General features: G+C 33.8%; 1 protein-coding gene across 1 annotated transcript in view; it reads right to left on the reverse strand.

Annotated features, from left to right (window-relative positions):
• Window positions 1–23,463, reverse strand: part of l(3)72Dn (UTP4 small subunit processome component l(3)72Dn) — a 42,670-nt gene that overhangs the window by 15,946 nt on the left and 3,261 nt on the right. Inside the window, exons 2-5 of the mRNA XM_089100141.1 lie at window positions 14,741–14,939; window positions 11,015–11,367; window positions 6,775–7,043; window positions 983–1,317 (exon numbers count right to left, since the gene is read on the reverse strand). Of these exons, the coding sequence (XP_088956267.1) occupies window positions 983–1,317; window positions 6,775–7,043; window positions 11,015–11,367; window positions 14,741–14,939 (1,156 nt within the window). The remainder of the gene's footprint in view (window positions 1–982; window positions 1,318–6,774; window positions 7,044–11,014; window positions 11,368–14,740; window positions 14,940–23,463) is intronic.

Here is a 23,463-nt window from a genome sequence, read left to right on the forward strand (position 1 = left end):
ATCTACGAAAAAAGGAGATGATAGTATACTGAAGGTGACTAGTTTTACATTCACCTGTGCTTCGCTGTGCAGATAGCCATAACTAAGAGGACTAGCGAGATGAGCACTTCATATATATGCATGAATTACAAATAAGCGAAATCAAAATTGAAAATAAATTACTTTAGATGGACACGGTTAAGACCCGATTTTAATTATATTTAGCTAATACAAGGTCATCAATACTAAGATTTATCCAAATGCCGGAGCTATTTAGCTCTGAAGATAAGCTAAATCTTATTGCCAATGGTATAGCGTTAGGTATTCCTTGTTGTGAATAAAAAGATTCAAAAGCTTCAAAAGAGTAAAATAATTACGCTTCACTAACTTTTGCGGCCCTCTGGCCCGCCTTTAATGTTGCATAAATGCTATCACGGCATTCAAACTTTTATACGTTTTTTGAAATATCATTTGGCTTATTTAGTTATAGCTTGTTAGCTCTGAAAGTTAGCTAAGTATTAGTCTCAATGAGTCCGGCGTTAGCTATACCTTACTCAGAATAATAAACGAGATGTCTAAACATTCTTGCGCTACTACTCAAGTTTCTTATCGTGCCAAAGTTTTGTTATCTGACTGTTAAATAGAATTTGCCAATGACCATTTTTACATTTCATGCCGATCTGTCCTTTTTCGTAAATACTTTTACACCAAGTATCGGCAAAATTTCTTTTCATAAAACCCTGAGAAAAATACCATGCCAAAAACACATTTATCATTCAACTACACAATTAAACAAGCCCCATCTGAGCTTTCACCAAAATGGGAATGACTAGCTCCCCCCCCCCCCATCTTGTCTCCATCGGGACATAAGAAAATGACCGAAAAAATAATCTAGGGCCAGAACAATGAGTGAATGTCACTTAATACAAGGAAATAAAAAGGCAAATAAAAAGGAAATACACAAAAGATAAAAAGGAAACCTACAATAAAAAAGGAAACATACAAAACGGCAGTAAAGAATCCTCAATTCCCTGCAGGTAGAGTATGCAATAAATTTCCCATCGTCAGATATATCCGCTGTCACAATTGCGTCTTGATTTTTGCTATCAATCTGCGCTAGTTTGATTGGCTCTCTCATAAATGGTATGGGTCTTCCAGGCACTATGGCTTCAACTGGTTCTGGCTTGGCCAAAAGCCAGATATCAATATGGATATCACCCCGAAGAAGAATTAGCCTTGATTCTTTGGCAATTTTCACTGACTCAGGACTTGGAAGAGAGGGGTATCTAAGAACTACTTTCGGGGGATAGTAGGATCTTGTTAGATTAGCATCCGTTCCTAAAAAAAAGGGGGTTGCCAATCAGAATTAAACACTTTTTATGCAGTTTCTTAACGCTATATACATTTAACAATAATGGATTTACCCTAAGGGGGCGTTCCTCAGCGTCTAGGGGAAAAGTGTTCAACAGTTAAGATTTCCAAGGTTCCAAAATGACCATAATAGTTCCAATTTGAAAGATAAGTGCCACATACCTAAAACGGAGGGGGGAAAGGAGATTCCAGAGACTAGCTAGAAAGTTCCCCAATGAAAAGTCGAAAAATAGCCTAATGACTTAGTGATACTGAATTTTCATTTGTTTAAACCTTCTCCCTTCAACAAGAAAACCTACCCCCTCTTCTCCAAGGGCTAAATCTGTGTGAGCTTGTTTCCATGAATATATGAGGGCTTTTACATTAAAACAGATAAAAGATGCAGCTCTTAGACTGCAACAATAGGATTTTAGAAAAATAAAGGATGAACAGATCGCACTTTTAAGGCTTATGCCGTTCATTGAAAAGCGAACGTCGTTCAAAATAAGAGCATTTTTCGCAAACTAGACTCCTCGTGCCTCAGTTCTCTCCAGCGGGTAATCCACTGGATGTTAGACTGTGACTGGACATTGAAAGAAAAAACTAAAACACTAGATGTGAATCCCCACCAAGCTTGGTTCGGAGCTCAAATCCCTTTTGTGCATAATCTAAAGACAAGAATTAATAAACCACTTTCTTCTGCCCCTTACAAGAGGTTAGGTCAAACTTGAAGTTGTTTGAGATCTTTCATCACCATAAAGACAATATTTTGATGACAAGGATTTAGAAACCCCTTTCTCCTTCTTTCTCCTGCTCCCCACAAACACTGACATCCTGCTATTAAAAATAGTTCTTGCTCACAGATATTTTTGTGTTTATGAAGAACTTGCTAAATGATTCCATATCAGCCTTTCGCTAGCGAGAAATTACGCGTATTTGCTAGCGATTGGTTAAATGTTAAAGTCCCCAATTACAGCATCCAAGGGGGATTATCCTTCCCAGCAGCTAAACAGAAAAATTATGGTTGAACAACCATGGCAAAAGAAATTATTGCCATATAAAAGTACATTCTTGAATTTTTATTGATGTAATGGTAATATAGATTATATAATGATTATAGATTAGTAGATGCCGTCACAAACTGATCAAAGTGGTGGATTATAACTACGGACAAACGTTCCAAAATCATTAGATCCATCACTGCAAATTGTGATTATATATTTTGATGTTGACCCTCTCCCGACGGTTCCAGTAGAAATCATCTGATGAGTCCTAATTTCCTGATCCTGGCGCGTAATTTATTGACAGTTTCCCAAATATTATTCCAATACCTTATAAAGGAGTTCTGCTATTGCTATCCCTAATGACCTTCAATGGGGTGCAACTGATAAAATCACTGGCACGAAATGGCATTGATAGAATGAATCAGATATCAGTACGTTCTGCTATTCTATTGTATAGGTTGCAGCAAGATGCTAAGACCCGTCATGGTAAAATTCCAAGGTTTTTTTTTCTTATCATTTTTTCTTTATCTTTCTTATTGGTAAAATTCCAAGGTTTTTTTTCTTATCATTTTTTCTTTATCTTTCTTATTGGTAAAATTCCAATGTTTTTTTTTATTATCATTTTTTCTTTATATTTCTTATTGGTAAAATTCCAAGGTTTTTTTTTCTTATCATTTTTTCTTTATCTTTCTTATTGGTAAAATTCCAAGGTTTTTTTTTCTTATCATTTTTCTTTATATTTCTTATTGGTAAAATTCCAAGGTTTTTTTTTCTTATCATTTTTTATTTATCTTTATTATCGGTAAAATTAAAAGGTTTTTTTTTCTTATCATTTTTTATTTATCTTTATTATTGGTAAAATTAAAAGGTTTTTTTTTTATAATTTTTTCTTTATCTTTCTTATTTGTAAAATTACAAGGTTTTTTTTTCTTATCATTTTTTCTTTATCTTTCTTATTGGTAAAATTACAAGGTTTTTTTTTTCTTATAATTTTTTATTTATCTTTCTTATCGTTAAAATTACAAGGTTTTTTTTCTTATCATTTTTTCTTTTTATTTCTTTTTTGTAAAATTACAATGTTTTTTTTTTATTATAATTTTTTATTTATATTTATTATTGGTAAAATTCCAAGGTTTTTTTTTTCTTATAATTTTTTCTTTATCTTTCTTATTGGTAAAATTCCAAGGTTTGTTTTTTCTTATCATTTTTTCTTTATCTTTCTTATTGGTAAAACTCCAAGGTTTTTTTTTCTTATCATTTTTCTTTATCTTTATTATTGGTAAAATTCCAAGGTTTTTTTTTTCTTATCATTTTTTCTTTATCTTTCTTATTGGTAAAATTCCAAGGTTTTTTTTTCTTATCATTTTTTCTTTATCTTTATTATTGGTAAAATTCCAAGGTTTTTTTTTCTTATCATTTTTTTTTTATCTTTCTTTTTGGTAAAATTCCAATGTTTTTTTTTCTTATCATTTTTTCTTTATATTTCTTTTTTGTAAAATTCCAATGTTTTTTTTTTCTTAAAATTTTTTCTTTATATTTCTTATTGTTAAAATTCCAAGGTTTTTTTTTTCTTATCATTTTTTCTTTATCTTTCTTATTGGTAAAATTCCAAGGTTTTTTTTTTCTTATCATTTTTTCTTTATCTTTCTTTTTGGTAAAATTCCAAGGTTTTTTTTTCTTATCATTTTTTCTTTATCTTTCTTATTGGTAAAATTCCAAGGTTTTTTTTTTATTATAATTTTTTCTTATCTTTCTTATTGGTAAAATTCCAATTTTTTTTTTCTTATCATTTTTTCTGTATCTTTCTTATTGGTAAAATTCCAAAGTTTTTTTTTTATCATAATTTTTCTTTATCTTTCTTATTGGTAAAATTCCAAGGTTTTTTTTTTCTTAACATTTTTTCTTTACCTTTCTTATTGGTAAAATTACTAGGTTTTTTTTCTTATCATTTTTCTGTATATTGATTTTGTTTTAATCTAAAAGGTTTTTTTTTCTCAACATTTTTTCTTTACATTTATTTTTTTTAAAACTAAAAGGTTTTTTTTTCTTAACATTTTTTCTTTACCTTTCTTATTTTTAATATTAATAGGTTTTTTTTTTCTTAACATTTTTTATTTATGTTTATTATTGGTAAAATTCAAAGGTTTTTTTTTTATTATAATTTTTTATTTTTGTTTCTTATTGGTAAAATTACAAGGTTTTTTTTTTATTATAATTTTTTATTTATCTTTATTATTTGTAAAATTCCAAGGTTTTTTTTTCTTATCATTTTTCTTTATCTTTCTTATTGGTAAAATTCCAAGGTTTTTTTTTCTTATCATTTTTTCTTTATCTTTCTTATTGGTAAAATTCCAAGGTTTTTTTTTATTATCATTTTTTGTTTATATTTCTTATTGTTAAAACTCCAAGGTTTTTTTTTATTATCATTTTTTCTTTACCTTTCTTATTTGTAAAATTCCAAGGTTTTTTTCTTATCATTTTTTCTTTATCTTTCTTATTGGTAAAATTCCAAGGTTTTTTTTTTCTTATCATTTTTTCTTTATCTTTCTTATTGTTAAAATTCCTAGGTTTTTTTTTCTTATCATTTTTGTTTATCTTTCTTATTGGTAAAATTCCAAGGTTTTTTTTATTATAATTTTTTATTTATCTTTATTATTTGTAAAATTCCAAGGTTTTTTTTTATTATCATTTTTTCTTTACCTTTCTTATTGGTAAAATTCCAAGGTTTTTTTTCTTATAATTTTTTATTTATCTTTGTTATTTGTAAAATTACAAGGTTTTTTTTTGTTATCATTTTTTGTTTATATTTCTTATTGTTAAAATTCCAAGGTTTTTTTTTTATTATCATTTTTTCTGTATCTTTCTTATTGGTAAAATTCCAAAGTTTTTTTTTTATCATCATTTTTTCTTTATCTTTCTTATTGGTAAAATTCCAAGGTTTTTTTTTGTTATAATTTTTTCTTTATCTTTATTATTGGTAAAATTACAAGGTTTTTTTTTTCTTATAATTTTTTATTTATCTTTATTATTGGTAAAATTCCAAGGTTTTTTTTTTCTTATCATTTTTTCTTTATCTTTCTTATTGGTAAAATTCCAAGATTTTTTTTTCTTATAATTTTTTCTTTATATTTCTTATTTGTAAAATTACAAGGTTTTTTTTTTCTTATCATTTTTTCTGTCTCTTTATTATTGGTAAAACTCATAGGTTTTTTTTTCTCATCATTTTTCTTTATCTTTATTATTTGTAAAATTACAAGGTTTTTTTTTCTTATCATTTTTTGTTTATCTTTCTTATTGGTAAAACTCAAAGGTTTTTTTTTCTTATCATTTTTTCTTTATCTTTCTTATTGGTAAAATTCCAAGGTTTTTTTTTTATCAAGACCCAAAGAATGACAAAATCTTGAAAAGTTGTAAAGCTGGGAATAAAACGTTCAGGAATGGATTCAATGCCCAAAATAATCCTTAACTATTCAAAACTAATTATTTTAATTAACGAATTAATTTCGTTATTCTTAATAAATAATTATTAACTATAAACAGAACTAATATATTGAAACAAAATGACTCCGAATTATTCAGAACTGTACTACCCCAAAATTCTAAACTGAACATCATAAATAAAATTATGCTAACATCAACGCCGTATCCAGGGGGGGGGGTTACCCGGTTTGAACCCCCCCCCCCCCCGAAACTTTTGACCGACTCGAAAATAAGTCGAAAATTAGTAAAACCTAGGTAAAAATCAGTAAAATTAGTCGAAAACTGAGTCAAAAATTAGTAACCCCCCCCCCCCAAAAAAAAGTCAAAATTAGTAAACCCCCCCTTGAACAAAAATCCTGGATACGGCCTTGGATAACATCCTATATTTAAAACAAACTCGTTTTATGGCTTCCCATGAAAAACTAAGTTTCTACTTCATTTATCCAGGTCAGCGACGTCTATCAACGACACATTTTAGAATGTCCTTGTCCTGTATGGGACGATAGTCTTACAAAGAAAAGTTCAACTAATTTGAGCCGATTAACCCAAACGGCTTTGAATCATAAATGAGCTAAGTTGAATCATCCTACTGCCATCTTCTCAGCCTTTTTTAAGATCTATTATCTAGGAGTAATTTATTTCTTTTAGTGTGTAATTTTATATGATAAACCATCAACTGACAACTCGCCTCATAAGTTATTTTAGATTTAATTTTAACGCTTCAATTTTCCTATGTTTAATGTCAATGACATTAAAATCTATGACATTTAAAATAAATGACTTTAAAATTTTATGACATTAAAGTTTTTAATAAGGAAATGCCTTTTGAACCATTGCATTCGATTTGTTAAAAGGCAGAACTAAAACCCCAAATGCACTATCAAATCACAGGCTTAGCCTAACTAACAACTAGGCTCATCAATAACACTGGAAAAATCGCCTTCGGGCTAACAAAAACTACCTCCAGAGAATAAATGCGTTCCAGCTACCACCATAGCCCTGACATCATGTGTGTGCAGAGTTTTTCGTTCTACAGACCGAACCCACGTTGATCTTCGAGAGCCTTTTCGGGCGGGGATACGAACAAATTGTTGAACTACGGGATCTACACCGCTAGAATAAACAGTTGTTTGATCTTCACTCAATGCAACCGAGAGAACATCCGCTTTATGAGAATCAACTGCTGTTTCCAGAGTTCCAGATCGGCCGTCCCAGAAACAGGTTTTACCCCTAAAAGTAGACATAAAAAAATCAAGCTTTTATATTATAAATAGTTTTTTATACAAATCGTCTTGTTTTGCTGTTAGTTGTGTCAGTGCTATAACAAACAGGCCAAATAGCCTGTTTTACCCGATATTCATAAGAAAGGTAAAACCTGCAGATTATACTCTTCTGTGAGATCCAAAGAAAAAAAAAGTTTTGCCCCTTTCCCCCAGACACGAAATTCTAGAAATCGAAACAATAAACTGTCACTGTAGCGGTCAATACATTTGAAAAGAGTACTGAATAGGAAATCGAACTGAATAGGAAATCGGTACTGCTATTTTGTTCTTAAAGTGTTTCCTCCAGATAAAGAATGTAGGTGTTGTCCAATTGTACGTAACTGCTCTTTCTAATGTTCCAGATCGACCGTCCCAGAAACAGGTTTACCCCCCCCCCCTAAAAATGAAATAAAAAATTTTATAATTATGTAATAAATGGTTTTAATAAAACTCGTCTTGTTTTGCTGTGAATTTTTAACCTTTGGCACAAACAGGCCAAAGAGTCTATCGGACAATATGCAGAACAAAGATAGAATCCACAGTAAATACTCTCCTTTGAGGACCAGAGAAACACTTGCCCCTTTCCCCAAACCCAAATTTCTACACATTGAGACAAAAAGGATGTTGGCACAATATCGTAAGTCCCAAAAGGAGTTTTTTGTCAGTCCCAAAAGCATATTATTGAACTACAGGATCTCTATCATTACCATATACAGTTGCCTGAACGCAACCAAGAGGACACCTGCTTTTTGAGAATCGACTGCTGTTCCTAGAATTTCATATCAACCGTCCAAGAAACAGGTTCTACGCTAAAGGTAGATAAAAAGTAGAAACAGGAGTCTCTAAGATGTGATCAACCTTAATCTTTAAAAACCTTCCACTCCATTCAAAAGAGCAAATAGTCAGCGAAAAAAAAAGAGAGATCTAAGAGATTTGGATCTAAGAGTGTTCCTTCTGAAATAATTATATACATGAAAGAATCTGTATATCCCCATCTGTTTCCAAGTTTAGACCCTATACACCCTTTCAAATAATAAAAAAAAATAAGAAAGAAAATAAAAGTTAGAAATTGCCAATGACAGGCCTAGAGGTGTAAACCTTTCTTATCCCATCGAACCCTAATGATCCGTTTGAGACGCATAGTAAAATCGATGAGAAAAACCGATCGGCACGAGGGAAAAAGTGTTCAGGCGATAGGCGAAAAAGTTTTACTAAAAAGCACAGATAACATGCACTTGTACGCATCAAGTCTCTAAGCCAAGTGTATTTCTTGTCAAGTATTTTTCTCTATAATGTTAGTTTTATACAAAGTATTACCTGTGTTAGATAAAAACTAATGGTTCTGGAGTAGAACCAAATAAATCTCAAATTTTCGCGCGCTTAACACTTGACATGCTTTCCACTTTCAAAAATACTTGCTAATTTTTGCTCGACGACACACGAAAAGCCGATCGGTATATTGCAGAAAATAGAAAAAATTCCTGGTCCCAAAACTGATGTAGTATGGGACGACCGAACGGAAAACCGTTCGCCCCCCCCCCCCCCATAGTACCAATCAGTTTTTGAGCGTTTCTTCGTACGTCTGAACGGGGCATGAGTCTGATGCTTATACCACATTTTATATAATAAAGTAGAGAAAAAAGGAAAAAGAATAGAAATCGGAAATCACAAAAACAGGTAAGAAACCATAAAGACAAAAGCGAATGAATCTGGAATCAAAGAAGAAATGAGGCGTCCTAGACTCCTCCTATAGAGTTGTCCCAGGGTTTCAGCTTCTAGAGTGAAATTTGTTAGCTTGCAGAACATTCATAGGTTTCACTACTTTTTATCTTTTCTTTTTTTCGGTAGTATTATTTTTTCCGTAATCCTGTGCAATTGTTCACGAAAAAAAGTAATCACAAGGAGAGGGCTTCTTGGTTAGAGAATTCTTCTTGCTTTCCGTCATCTGACATAAAACTCAAATTGCTGCATTTGTATATTTCTTTTTGGCTTTTAAATAAAAAAAAACTAATTTCAAAAATACTTTGAAGTTTCATTTTCTCTACCTTCTGTAGTACTACTTGATGAATCTCGCACAAGTGCTAATAAAAATAAATTAAATAAAAGATAGGGGCTTCTAGGTTAGAGATTTATAGTTTGTCAGTGGTAAGCCGTCAATAAGTATGTTAAGTGATATTGGACCTTTAAAACAAGGACTATGCAAAAACAGTATTAAAATATTAAGTCCAGCAGAGTCAAACTTTCAAACTTAAACAGTCACCAAAGAAAGACATAAGATTAGCTAAAATCAATTTCGTTGTAAGTTAAAACCTTCAAACTTAAACAAGTCAGCACAGAATTGCGTAAAATTACCTAAAAATATTTTAGTTGAACGTTCAAACTTAAAAGAGTCAGCATAGAAATGCATGAAATTAGCTAAAATCGGTTTAGTTGAACATTAAAACGTTCAAACTTAAATGAGTCAGCAGAAAAACGCACAAAATTAACTAAAAGTCAGTTCAGTTGAACGTTCAAACGTTCATACTTAAATGAGTCAGCAGAGGAATGCACAAAATTACCTTAAATCAGTTTAGTTGAAATTTGAAACTTCCAAACTTTCAAACTCATAAGAGTCAGCATAGAAATGTATAAAATTAGCTAAAGTTAGTTTAGTTGAACGTTCAAGCGACCAAACTTAAGAGAGTCAGCATATAAATTCATAAAACTGGCTAAAATTAGTTTAGTTGAAATTAGTTTAGTTGTTAGTTGAATGTTCAAACTTAAAAGTCAGTATAGAAGCGCATAAAATTAGCGTTAATCTGTAAACATTTCAAGGTCAAAACTTCCATAAAACACACCTGTAGTGACAAAAAACGTTATGTTAGTCTGGCCCTTAATAAGTTGTAATAATAAAGCGAGAAGACTTGGTATTGCTCGACAAAACCACATTTAGATTTTCTTTTTTCTTTATTCGAAAGGTGCTCCATTTTTTATTATAAATTGTTTTACTTACGATGAATTTCATCCACTTTAACTTACTAAACTTAATATAGCTTGCTAAATCTAAAATAAATGTTAGTTTCCAATATTTGTTTTTCGTATCAAAACACGCGGCACTGCCACATCGAAAGAATCAAATCATACCAGGTCCAACGAGATAAGGATTAAAGTTGTGACTCAGGATTCGATATTTTTGGGCGTGCCAGGGGAGGGGGGCTTAGGCTCATCAATCAGTGAGCATTCTTGGTCAAAAACCTCCAGTCAATTCCTAGAGCCAGGGATTCTTACTTACTCCCCCCCCCCCCGCCACGACAACCAAATAAGGAGCGATCTTTCAAGAGAGGAAAGGCAAATATCCCCATTCTCATTCCAATTTATTGCAAAGTATATGGGGTCTTGTCTTATGGTGTCTCTTATCTCTAATGTTAATGATTGATAAATACTTTTTTACACCTCTTTTTATCATTCCTACTCCCATTTTAAACTTCGTTTTACGAAATTTTCACTCAATTTCTACACATTACTTTGTCACTTGTAGATTTTGCCCCATTTTATACTACTTTTAGTTTTTTACTTTCATCTTTTTTCTGTTTTGTTTTTTGTGACATAATATTTAGACTATTGATGTTTTCTTTCTAACTTGCGCTTTATTTTTTCCTTAAACATTGTAGGGTTAATTCATGATGTTATTCTTTACCTTTTTGTAGTTCAACTTAGGCATATTTTTTACTTGTGATACTGAACAGTATGTAACAGCTTGCTAAACTAAATAGTAACAGGTACATTCTTTAAGACAAAAAAATTACCATTTACCAATTAGAAAACAAATATTTTCCCTTTGTATGCTTCCTGCTTTTTATATTCCATTTATTTTTTACCGTCCGCCAATAGTAGAACAACCATGAATACTACCTTTCTTACCTAAACTGACTCTTGAAGGAAACTGAATTCCATTTTTACCTTGAATCTCCAGTGACAATTGAAAAATCATCAGTAATGGCTAGGGTCCATACATATGTCTCCTGCTTCCTTTCACTTCTTCCAGTTGCCATTCGAACTAAACACTTGCCATTTGAGACACTGAATAGCCTAATTGTGTCTATTGATCCAGTAATGATAAAATTTCCATCGCTTTTCCATGCAACTGACAACACTTTTGATTCTTGACGATCTAGCGTAGATCTCATTTCTAAACCATCTTCTGTGACTGAGAAAATGTTAACTATTCCATGTTCAGTTCCAGCTGCAATTTGATTACCCTGTTTACTTGTTTCTAAGCACCAAATACTTCCAGCTGTGACTGGATAATTTTTCTGGAATAAAAACAACAATAACATTATTCATCTGATTCAATGTACCCAAAGACCTTATATTAACATAGACACCTAATAACACCAATTTCTGCAACACCAATTTCTCCGTTTGACATTTCTTTGTGAATAGCAAATACCTTAGGCTTTTTACTAAATCTTAAGTCTTTCATTAATAGGATTAATGAGCTGGAACAGATTCAAAATGCACATTTTAACCTAGAAAAGACCCATTTACATTGAGATTTTACAAATACTGAGATTTAGCTTGTACTAATTTGAGCCAATCTGATTTCTTTTAAAAAAAATTTCAGCCAATAAGGAAATACTATAAAAAATTAATTGGCTCAAATTCGTACTATCTGAATCGCGATACTCTTGAATGGGCCTTGATAACCTAACCAGAGCCGTATCCAGGAGGTGGGGGGGGGGGGGTTACCCGGTTTAAATGCCCCCCTAAACTTTCGTCTGACTCGTACAAAAGTAACAAAAATGCATGTAAACAAATTTTGCACACAGAAACTTTGATAATAACTAATTTCTGCAGGCCATGGATCATGCGTTGCGCAACTTGTAATTCTGAAAAGGGAAACATGAAGAGGTTAAAGGACAGTTTGTCTAGTCGGTTCAGTTTCCAACTTCGTTAAGTGAAGAGCGATTTGAAAAATTAGAAGGAAATGTGATATAGCGTCGTTTTTGCACCCAAGCGACCAAAGTTATTTATTTCTAATCGTAACGCTGGCGGGTCGTCTGCCTATTAGTCGTCTACCCTTGTGAGCTTAAATAATACGGGAGCGGTAGCTGACACGGAAGCTTAACTTGATTCAAGTTCTGGAACATTCGATACAGTCACTTCACAGCACATTATTGCACAATCTTATTCGGTTCCAAACAATACTGGACGGTTTGTTCACAAATCGTCGTCACGCGACGCAGCACCAATATCTGGGAAAAGAAAGTTGAAGTTTCAGCTGGGTTGACCAATTCGTTTCAGCTGGTTGTCCTATTTGCCTTCTGAGGACGGCACTTTTAGTCGATTATGTCTTTTTTTGTCCAAAACAACTGGCAAAGGAGGCCATCAGCGCTTAAGTAACCTTGTCAGCAAACCCTTCCGGAACTGGAATGATGCAACTAAATGCTACACAAATCACCAACAAACACAGCATCACAAAAATAGCACTTCAACCGCAGACAACTTCATTTCTGTTTGCGGAGAAAAGGCAGGGTGACATCATCAACCAGATAGACATAGCAAGGGCAGCGCAGGTTCAGGAAAATCTTCAGAACCAGAGACCGATAATTGAAACTGTAGTATTTCGAGGAAGGCAACAGCTTCCCCTTCGGGGTGCAAACGATTCCAATCCCGTTTCAATAACGGATCCAGAACCGTCTCAAAATGATGGCAATATCTTTGCAAATACGGGCAAGGCAAGGTGACGAAAGTCTGGCGAAACATCTTCTTTCTGCAGCAGCAAATGCCACGTATGTTTCTACAATGGTTCAGAATGGTCTGATTGCCACTTGTGGAGAAGGTCTTCAACAGTCCATCGTCGAAAAAGTAAACGCAAGTCCTTGCTTTTCGGTACTTGCTGACGAAACGGCGGACATTTCGAATATTAAGCAGCTATTTATTTGCGTCCGCTACACTTGCTGGAAATCTTCATGAGGATTTTTTCGGTTTTGTCCCAGTTACAAATCTAACTGGACAAGGTCTTCCTTCGTCAATTCTGCATTTTCTTGAAAGCCTTGGGCTTACACTAAACAAGATGGTTGGCCAGGACTTGCAGTTCGATCTCCTTTAGGACAGAGGTTCAAATCCTGGCGTCGGGTATTGGTATGGGATAGGGGTCATTGGTGTGACTCTGCAAGCTCAGCTACCATGTGTCTGGGGAACTTACAGTTAAATACATTCCCACAAAACATTTGAATTTTAAATACCAGGAGAGGCAGAAAATCCCAGGCCACACTGCAAATACAAGTGTCCACACTGCAAGCAGTAATAGATATTTGGACAACAAAACGTCATATTTAATGTCACCCAATTTATCTCATAGTTGTCTAAAGTTTTGAACTATCTACAGCTGTTTCTTATCTAAAATATACCCTTCAGAAACCAGTTTTTACCTAACAATTTTGACTGGGCGGAGGTGGTCATCCACAAAGTAGCTTAGAAAAGGATGAATGGAATTTACTGCACAAGAAAGACATGAAAGGAAGCCCTCCTCTTGCTTCTTTGGGCTGATGACACAAACTCATGAAAGGTGTCAGTTGACAAATTAAAAACAAATCTGATGAACATAAGTTGTGTACACACAATGCTGACAATTTACAGCTTCTGCTTAACAAAGAACAACCAAAAAGAAATTGCTTTGATCCACTCAAAGTTTTGAGTGACAATTTTGAACTAGTATTAAAAAAATACTTTAAAAAAAAAAATATTTTGTAAGAAAAATCACCAAATTTCTGGAATAGCCGAAAAATCGTAAAAGGGAAAAATCCCACAATTTGGTGATATATTACAAGTGGTATTAAGCCTGAATATGCAGTGTCTAGTGGGCAGACTATGCTGCCTGTTACGAAATCATAACACCATGTAAGAACTGTAAAGTCATGCAAAGCATAGTACATTATGCTGATCAATATTATTAGGTAGATTTTTTGGAGAAAAGTAGTGACTTCCATATTTGTAATTTAAATTCTCTGCACTGCAGAGAATATCTTATAGTAGTAAACTGCAAAGTTTTCAAGCCCTGCAAAAAATAGTACATCATATCAATCAATATTTATGGAGCAGAATTCTCAGGAGAAAAGTAGCAACTTCCATATCTGTATGTTTGATTCTCTAAAGTTACCCTTGTGGTACTTTAATGTGTTGATTTCTACTTGGCAATACGGGGCTCGGGGTTTGGTTGCAGCTGCTGCAAGGGTCTGCAACAGGCTTATTACCTGTCCCTGTAAAAGAGACTAAGCAAATGAAATGTCAAGAGCTGTCAGTGTTAATTTTGACTGAACAGACTGTACCTTGTTATACTACAACTGCTACTAATTATCTACAGCAAAAGCTAAAACTCTTCAAACATTTCTAAAACAGTTCTTTCATGCAGGATGAGAGCAAGTCCCTTGTGAGGGTTTAGTCTTTTTCTTTTTTTTCTTTCTTCTTCGTATTATTTTTCTTCAATTTTTTCTAGTGTATTTATTTATATATTATTGATTGTCTGAATTAATTAATTACTCGAGTCACTACACACAGGTTATTTGACCTTCTAGTAGTGGTTATGTTTGTTTAATTTGATTTGTTGTTTTGTGATCAATAAGGGAATCCCATCTCATAGATTAATGTTAAAATAACGGAAAAAATAAATTATTTTCCACAAACCTTTGGTACTAAGTTGACAGAACAGTATTCAGTTACTGTCCCTTGTAGCCCAGCAGAAAAAAGACGCTGATTTATCTTTGACACTAAAGAACCCCATACAACAGCTTCAACAGAATCTTCCAAACTCAAGCTAGCTGGTATTACCCCTTCTATGTAACTGGCATTAATCATGTTCCATATTTCAATTGAATTATCAGACCTGTAAATTTAATATTTACTATAACCGATAAAAAAAAACAGGGTTCAGCAATAAAAGTATAACCTCAATATCATAAGAAAAAAAATAGTTACCACTCTGTACTTAAAAGTATATTCGAACTTGGAATATTACTAGAATAATGCTTGTTCTTTATAAATAATCTAATACAAGGCTGTTCTTAAATGAGGGCAAGGATAAAAGCAAATACACAACTGTGCAAAATGTTGTTACATTTGTAAAAAACATGTACCAAATTACGCCTTGATTTTAAGCAAGAAAGGCAAATTTATAGGCTAATTCCATGGCGTTTTGCAAAAAGGGCTTAAGTCCACTTTTCCTAATTTTAAAGGAGAGAAAAATGAAAACGAAAACGCACTATGAAAAATCAAATATTTTCTCACAAATCAGAATTTAAGAAACTTTAAAGACTGATTCCTAGTTTATTTTTCGATTGGAATTCACTAGAAATGTGCAAATCGCTAAAATGTTTGTTACTTAGAAGATAAGGGAATTGCGCCTTTTTTGCGGAATTAAAATTTTTCGCCAGCTGGTTCATTAGCTAGTTCGACGACTCTTAATTCTCTGATGTCCCGTTTCGAAGAGGCCCCTGTTTATTCACTTCACTAGAGCTGGTGGTTACTTCCTTAACATATTCCGAAGACAAGTCATAAACAAACACTCTGCCGTGGATATATAACTTTTCTTCCCTAAGCCTAGCTTGGTGGTTTTTGAAGAAAGCGTACTCTAGGACTGGTTTAAGGTGTTTACGGGCTTCCTTTAGGCTGGCACTATATTCCGGGGCAGACGATAACCCATGTCTCTTCAAAAGAGGATTAGACTTATGAATTGACCCACGAAATTCAAAAGAATTCAACTTTAATAAAACTGGTCCTACACGCATTCTAAATACGTCTTTGGAGTCACAACAGTTCAGATTTAAATCTGGTATCCACTCATTAAAAACCATAATAATTTCTTGCTTCAGTGTATATACAGCAGGATTAATATGTTTGAAGTTATACAGGACGACGTTGCATCTTCTCAGTTCTTCATCAAATACGTCAACACGCATGGTAGCTGCTCGTAAATTATTCCGAAGCATCTCAATTTCTCTTTTCATCTCTTCACAAGCTTTGGCATGGTCAGATAAATTTTGGTTCAAAGAAGAAAAATGGCTTTCAACTGATGTAACTTTCACCAAAACTTCCAGCAGAGTCTTTTCAGTAGTCTCAATTAATCGTGATAGCATATCTAGCTTGAAGCAAATTTCCTGTAAAAACTGAGCACTGGCTGTACCCTCAGGCATAGCCTCAGTTAAAGCTATAGTTGCTCTGTTTGAGTTGTTTGCTATCACAAAATTTCAGTCCTCCCACACAATGCTTACTTATTTCTGCCTCAGTAATCCAAATCATGATCAATAATCGTATACCAAGAACAGTCCAGAGTCGTTATCACAAGAATCTGATAATAAATAATACTCACAATGAAGAGTCTGTAAATAAATATCGGGGGTAGCATTAATTGCACAAACACTGCTTGACGGCTAAATTAAATGTCTATTTTTGTGTTAAAAACTAGTCAGGCAAGTTTCAATAACAGTCAAAACAAGCGACCTTAGTTCAACGATTGGTTGAGAAAGATTGTAAAGAAAGTTCTTAAAAACTTAAAGTAAATACTGAGTATTTCACATAGATTACCTAGCCTACAAATAAAGTGAATACACCCCTCAATGCATTTATTATACTCTTTCCAAATATACAATTGTTTTTGTCACAAATTTAATTTTAACCTAACATTTCTAACCTTATGCTAATATACAGCACATATTATATATGTTCCATGTGTTTACTTATTCTTGATTTTGTCACCACTGATTGAATTTACAGGTAAACCGGTTATAACAAAAGTGATGCTAGTAGAAGCATATAAGTTGCATCTAAAATAAGAGAGAAAGGTATCATATTTGAGGGTCTGTAAAAGGCTTAAAATTGAATTTGCAACAAAAACAAGGTACTCCTTCCTCTAGAGGGCAGTGGCATTTTAAAAAATCTTTGTGTTATGAAAATCAAACCTTGCAACATAGATCTTCTGCTTAAATAAAGTAAAACTGTTTTCAGCTTCACAACTTTGCTCAATCCCAATTTATGAGGTTTCAAAGATCTACACACACTTTATAAATTTAGAACAAAAATGGCTTAAAATTCTAGTCAAATAGCAAGAATTGCATCTTCAGAACTAAAACCAGAGACAAAGAAACTGATGACTGAAAATCAATGTAAAATGTTGTTTTGTCTAAATTTCAATAGGTATAGAACTGTCAAGTAGTCAAATTTCAAAGACTTAGAAATCAGAAGAGGGTTAACATTGAAGCTTGAAAATACTTTCATAGAGTATGTTTTTGGTCCTGGATTCATTACTGAAAGTTTCATTTTCCTAACCTAACCCCTTTCCAAGATTGCTAAAAATAGCTAAACTAGAATTTTACCAAAAATGATTATTATATTCAGAAAGAGCATAAAAAAGGCATCAATTGACATGCATGGGTGTAGGGAAGGGGGACAGGAGAGGGCAGCTGCCCCCTAGAACTTTAAATTTACACTAGATATTAACAAGAACTTTTTGCATGTTGTAATTTGTCTGTTGAATGGTACCTCGTAGATGGTTGAAAGAGCTGGAAATAAACAAAATGTCCAAATATCGCTTCTTATATCAATATTTACGTTTCGACATTCAAGATTGATCTTTGGTCCAGTATTAGATAGGAGACTAGCCCACAATTGGCAGGTTTTGACTTTTTGGAGACTAGCCCACAATTGGCAGGTTTTGACTTTTTTTATTCTCCTTGAATTGATTCAAGTGATAGAAGTTGCTGAGTATACCAAAACAAAGGTAACTCATTCAACACCATCCTTGAAAAAGACAATTAAAATGCTCCACCACATTCCCACACTATCCAATGCCTCTGTATCCAAGTGGTCAAGAGTGCTGAACCTGAGCCACCCCAGTACTGGTTTTGCTGTCTCTGGCTTATTCTTGGCCACCTGACAAAAGAAACAGAAAAGTGGCCAGGGGAACACTAAGACTTGTTTTCGGCTATAAAATTAAGAAAGAATATAACCAGTATAAAAAATTACCAAATGAATTTCAGTAAGGTTTAAAAGAAAAACTAAAGAGCATTAATTTCAAATTATAAATTGACTTATCAACGCCAAAAGTAAGTCGTTCCGCTAATCTTGGTGTTCCACCTGTCACTGGCTGCAGTTTTATTTCAACTTCTGTCTTTAAGACACTATCCATCTTGTCAGTTAGCGCAAAGTCTCTTGCTCCAGTCTCCTTCTGAAAGTGGACCTTATGTTCTCCAGTTGCTACTATTTTCATAATAATAATATAGTGAACAGTAGTCACTTTCTTGTTCTTATATAATACAGTAGTCCCTTTCTTGCTCTTCAGCTCACCCAGAATGAAATCACCAGCCTTGACTTTCTCAGTGTCAAATTGGAAGTTGCTGGTAGGGGGCTCGTCTTCAACATCCATACTGGAGTCTGAAGAGCTGTTGTATACAGGATCATCTCTAACAGAATTGTCACTCCAACTGCAACTCTTGTTACAAGAAACATGCCTTTTGCTTTTTAGCTTTTTCACATATCTGACTTCCTTGCTTTCCAGGACTAGAGCTTTTATGGCAGAAACAGCTTTTATCACAGCAGTAATGCATTCTGTCACAGGGGCGCACCAGGTCACACAGGGTCAGTGAGCGCTTCTGATTTTTTCATATTTTTTCCTTAGGCATTCTGTTTGAAAAATATGACAAGAGGAACTCATAATCCTTGAAGACATCTTTGTTGGTGGGGTAGATCCCACTTACACTGAATCCACTGATTATATTCTCAGGAGTGAAAATCTTTGGACAGTGGCGTGATTTTGTCAAAATCCGGGGGGAGGGGCAAAGTTGGAGCCAATTTTCCCAAATCAAGTAAAAATGACAGTGAAAACTGATAAATGAGTCATAGATTACCATGAAGGTGAAGATATACTAAAGAAAACTGACCTGTTTCTCTGGATACTTTAATTATACAGGCTTATCTTATTTTTAACATGAGTTTTTGCAAAAACTAAATTTAAGCTAGGGGGGGGGGCAAACTGAGGTCTGGGAGGGCAAATTTGGGTCTGGAAGGGGCAGTTGCCTCACCCCCTGCCCCATAGCAAATTATACCCCTACCTTTGGATATACTTTCCCCAGCATCTCAGCAATGTTATACACTGATACAGTTTTACATTTATGAGCAGTCATAAAACTTGTGGCTTCCTGGTTGTAGGCGCCCCATGACTGTCCTTTCTAGAGACTGCAGTATATGAGTAGTGTGAGCAGGGACAGTTAAAAGTACAACACCACTATTTTTAGCCAGATCAAGCAATCCAATGGTGTATTGGCTGATCTGGTTGTCTATTTTTAGAAATACAGGTGACTGTTTGGAGGGATTGACTTAATCAATAAAATACTGCAAGTAAAGCAAAGAATGACAGGCAGTTATCCAGCCAGAAATGTTTTCTGAGCCAATCATGATGGTTCCTGGTAAAGCTCCTTGAGTAAAATTTTTGTACTTTTTCTTGAGGAAGTAGGTAGAGAAGGGACTGCGTTCCCAATGCATTAACACCTGCACAAATCATGGTCAACTGACCTCTTTCTGCTGACGTGGCCTTCCCTATTTACTTCTGGCCTTGCTGTGCAATGATCTTGCCAGGCTTGTGGATTTTTTCAGACCAGATTTGTCAAAATTCCAAATGACTTGTGGTCTGAACATGTGTTTATCTAGACCTTGCTCCAGATTATTAAAGAAAGCTACTACACTGTGATGGTTGAAAGCAGTTGCCCATCATATGCTTGTACCTTCTGACGTTCTTACTGATATAGCTTTAAGGCAATCCATAAAACCACAGTACCAATCTTCACCTGCCATTCCTCCACTGTATCCGCTACTTTTGCATTTCCTGTTATCTGGTACTTTTATGCTCATAATAATGGCGTAAGTGTATGCAAATTTACATTCTTCTAGGGGAGTAAAGTCAAAATACATACAAGTTATCATTTTCAAGTAAGTTTTAAGTCCTTTTTCTAGTTCCTATGTAAAAATTTATCATTTATTGTAACAGGGTGTAAAGAAACTCAGGTCCAGACTTTGTAGAGGGACCATGGGCGGCTCTTGGGGTAAGCAAAGTAAGTGGTCACATAGGGCACAAGTGACAGGGGGCACCTTGAGCAAAGGGCACCCTCTGTGGCAAAGAGTTTCAGAGGCACACTCTGTGTTGGAGGGAGAGACTGCCACTGGGCGTCATGTGACTTAATCAAGACAGAAATTATAAGATAATTGCAGAACCTCCTAAACTGATTTATATCACCTAAAGAATGGTGTGATTTTTTAGGCATGAAATTGCCTCAACTTGAACAATCCCTCTTGGTGCATGCACATCTGTTGCTAGTGATTTTATGGCACTAATTTCAAATTTCTCCAGGAAAGTTGTGTTTACATAGGGCAAAAAAGTGTAATGATAAATTGAATGAAGCACTTCAATAATACCAACAACTAAGTTTACATTAAGTCCCTCTTATTGTGTATTGGCTCAGGTTTGAACCCCATTCTGATTTGCACAAGCTCATACAAAATTAATAGATATTATATCCCAGACACAAAATTGATTAGTGCACTCAAGCGGACAGGGGAAAGACTAATGTAGACACATCTTTTTGTAAAGCAAGTTTTTAATTGTAATTTAATAGTAAGAAAATTGTTTAATCATACAAGACTTGCATTAAAACTGTTTAATCATAGAGTAAAGAATGCTTTACTCTATGGTTTGATTAAGGCTCTTTAAATATGAAATAATTACATGAGTGCAAAGAGGTCACAGCAAAATTGTTTAGTTATGATTTCTCTACAAGTGGGAGGGAATATGCTGTGGCAGTGTGATGTCACAAAATCCACCTCTAACCTATCTATCACCCAAACAAACCTCTAACCTATAATGCCATTTAATACTTATCAAATTAAATGAGTTTTGATGATTAATTTAACAGTTAAATATGACTCCTACCTTTATATATTCATTTAGACATCAATACATATACACATTGTGCAGATTCTTTCCTTTCTGAACAAATATACGCAGTTTACAAAGTGTCAAAAAATATGCCAATGTTAAAAATAATGAGTTTAGAAACAACTTAATCATCTTTTGCATTTGAAAAGAAGCATTTTAGTTTCAGGGAATGTGATGGAGTGTTTAAGGTAAATGGAAGGCAAATGCATTTTCATTTATTTATGGTGTTATCCAAGACCACATTTTAGAGAAGCTGCAGCATGCAAAATATTATTCTATAATATTAGACTGCACTCCTGATGTCAGCCACACAGAGCAAAAGACATTGGTGGTAAGATTTCTCAAAATTGCAGTGGACAACAATTTGTTCATTAGGGAACATTAGGGTTCCTATTGCCAATTCTTCTGGTGAAAGCCTCACAGATGTATTACTAGAAGAGGTAAATGGAAGGCAAATGGATTTTCATTTATTTATGGCGATATCCAAGACCATATTTTAGTGCAGCTACAGTATGTAAAATATTATTTGCAGTTACAAATAATTGCTGCTTTTGAGTTGCAAACACAAGGCATTCCTTTAAATAACAAGAGAGGCCAGGGATATGATAATGGTTCTGCAATGAAAGGAAAGCATGTTGGAGTTCAGAAGAGGATCTGTGATTTAAATCCTCATGCTTTTTATGTACCATGTGGAAACCACTCGCTCAACCTTGTAATGAATTATGCTGCTCTCTCTCTTGCAATACTGCATTAGACTGTTTCAGCACAATTCATGAACTCTTCAATTTTTTTTCAACTTCTACTCACAGACGGAGTATTTGCTTAATAATGTTTCAAATCTTACAGTAAAACCACTCTGTAACACATGGTTGGAGAATAGAATTGAGTCCTTGTTGCCTTTATGGTACCATATTGAAGAAGTATATGATGCCTCATATGAAGCTTCTCAAGAGCAGAAACTCGATGCATTTGGTAGGAACTCTGCCTCAGGGCTTGCTAAGAAACTACAAAGCTTCAAGTTTTTGTGTTGTTTAGTAAAATGGCATGAGATCCTGCACAAAACAAATATGGTGAGTAAGTCATTGCAAAAAGTCATGAATGATTTGCAAAGTTCAATGGATCTAATAAAAAGCATGCAATTATTTCTAAACAAAATGACATCTAATGAAGGAGTAGACAATGTGATGACTGATGCTAAGGAACTTGCAGAAAAAACAGTATTTTTCCTGAGTTTGAAAAAGAAACCAGTTTGCTGAAGGAAAAAAAATTCCTTGTGAGGGGAAGATGAAACTGTAAACTGTATCTGTAAATTCTGGAGAACATTCATTTAAGGTCAATTTCTTCTTTGTTGTGCTAGAAACTGCAATATCCACACTAAAGGAGAGATTTGAGCTAATGGAAAACCATAATGAAAGTTTTAAACTTCTCTAAGACATTCAAAGCTTGCAGAATTTTGCAGATAAAGAAGAATTGAAGAAAGGCTTCAAATTGTTTTGTGTGAAGGAGAAGACTGCAATGTGAATGGCAATGAATTGTTTGAGGAGTCAAAAAATTTTGCAGAAATACTGCCCTCTCAAGCTTTGTTGAGTCCCCCAGCTCAAGCTTTGTTGTATATAACAAAACATGGCTATATGGACACATTCCCAAATGTTTTTATTGCACTGAGGATTACACTGATGCTTCCAGTATGTTGAGTCAAGACTGACTGAGTGGGCTTGCATCCATAGCCATTGAAAATGACATGTTAAGTAAATTCAATATAGGCAGACTGCTCAATGAGTTTTCCAATATTAAAGATAGAAAATTTGTTTTTCATTATAAAAAGTCAAATGTTTAATTGTTTTATAAGCAGTATGTTCAACCGATAAATTGTGAATCATATTTTAAATCCCCATTTTAAATAAATCACCTTGTTGTTTATTGACATATTCTATTTGAATATTTAAATTAGAATTACACTACACAATAAAAGTTTATTTATTTTTATTGCCCTCCCCCTGATTTTTTGAGGGACCCAATTTCAAACTCTGAAGCTCTTAGTTTATTCTTCTTTCTCCAAATTTGTTTGTTGCTTTCAATTTATTCCTGAAAAACCAAAAACCAGGTCACTAGAAAACAATGAATTAAAGACACACAAAGATTTGCAGCAAATTTCAACCATTTGAAGTACATCTGTTTTGGCATGGTTTTGGCCTGTCACATTATACTATCGCCCATAATTTATGATATGGAGTGCTAAAAACATAATATCATATGTATATGTGCTAATGCTTGAAAGGACAGTTGAGACATGTTGATCTTACTGGTATAGATCAGTAAGATCTGGCATAGACCCATAATTTATGATGGGGCATGCTAAAAACATAATATCATATGTGTCCATGCTAAAGCTTGAAAGGATAGTTGTGACACATTGATCTTACTGGTA

The sequence above is a fragment of the Artemia sp. Qi Xiang Cuo genome, chromosome 14, assembly GCF_049724085.1.
Source record: "Artemia sp. Qi Xiang Cuo chromosome 14, ASM4972408v1, whole genome shotgun sequence".
Taxonomy (NCBI): Eukaryota; Metazoa; Arthropoda; class Branchiopoda; order Anostraca; family Artemiidae; genus Artemia; species Artemia sp. Qi Xiang Cuo.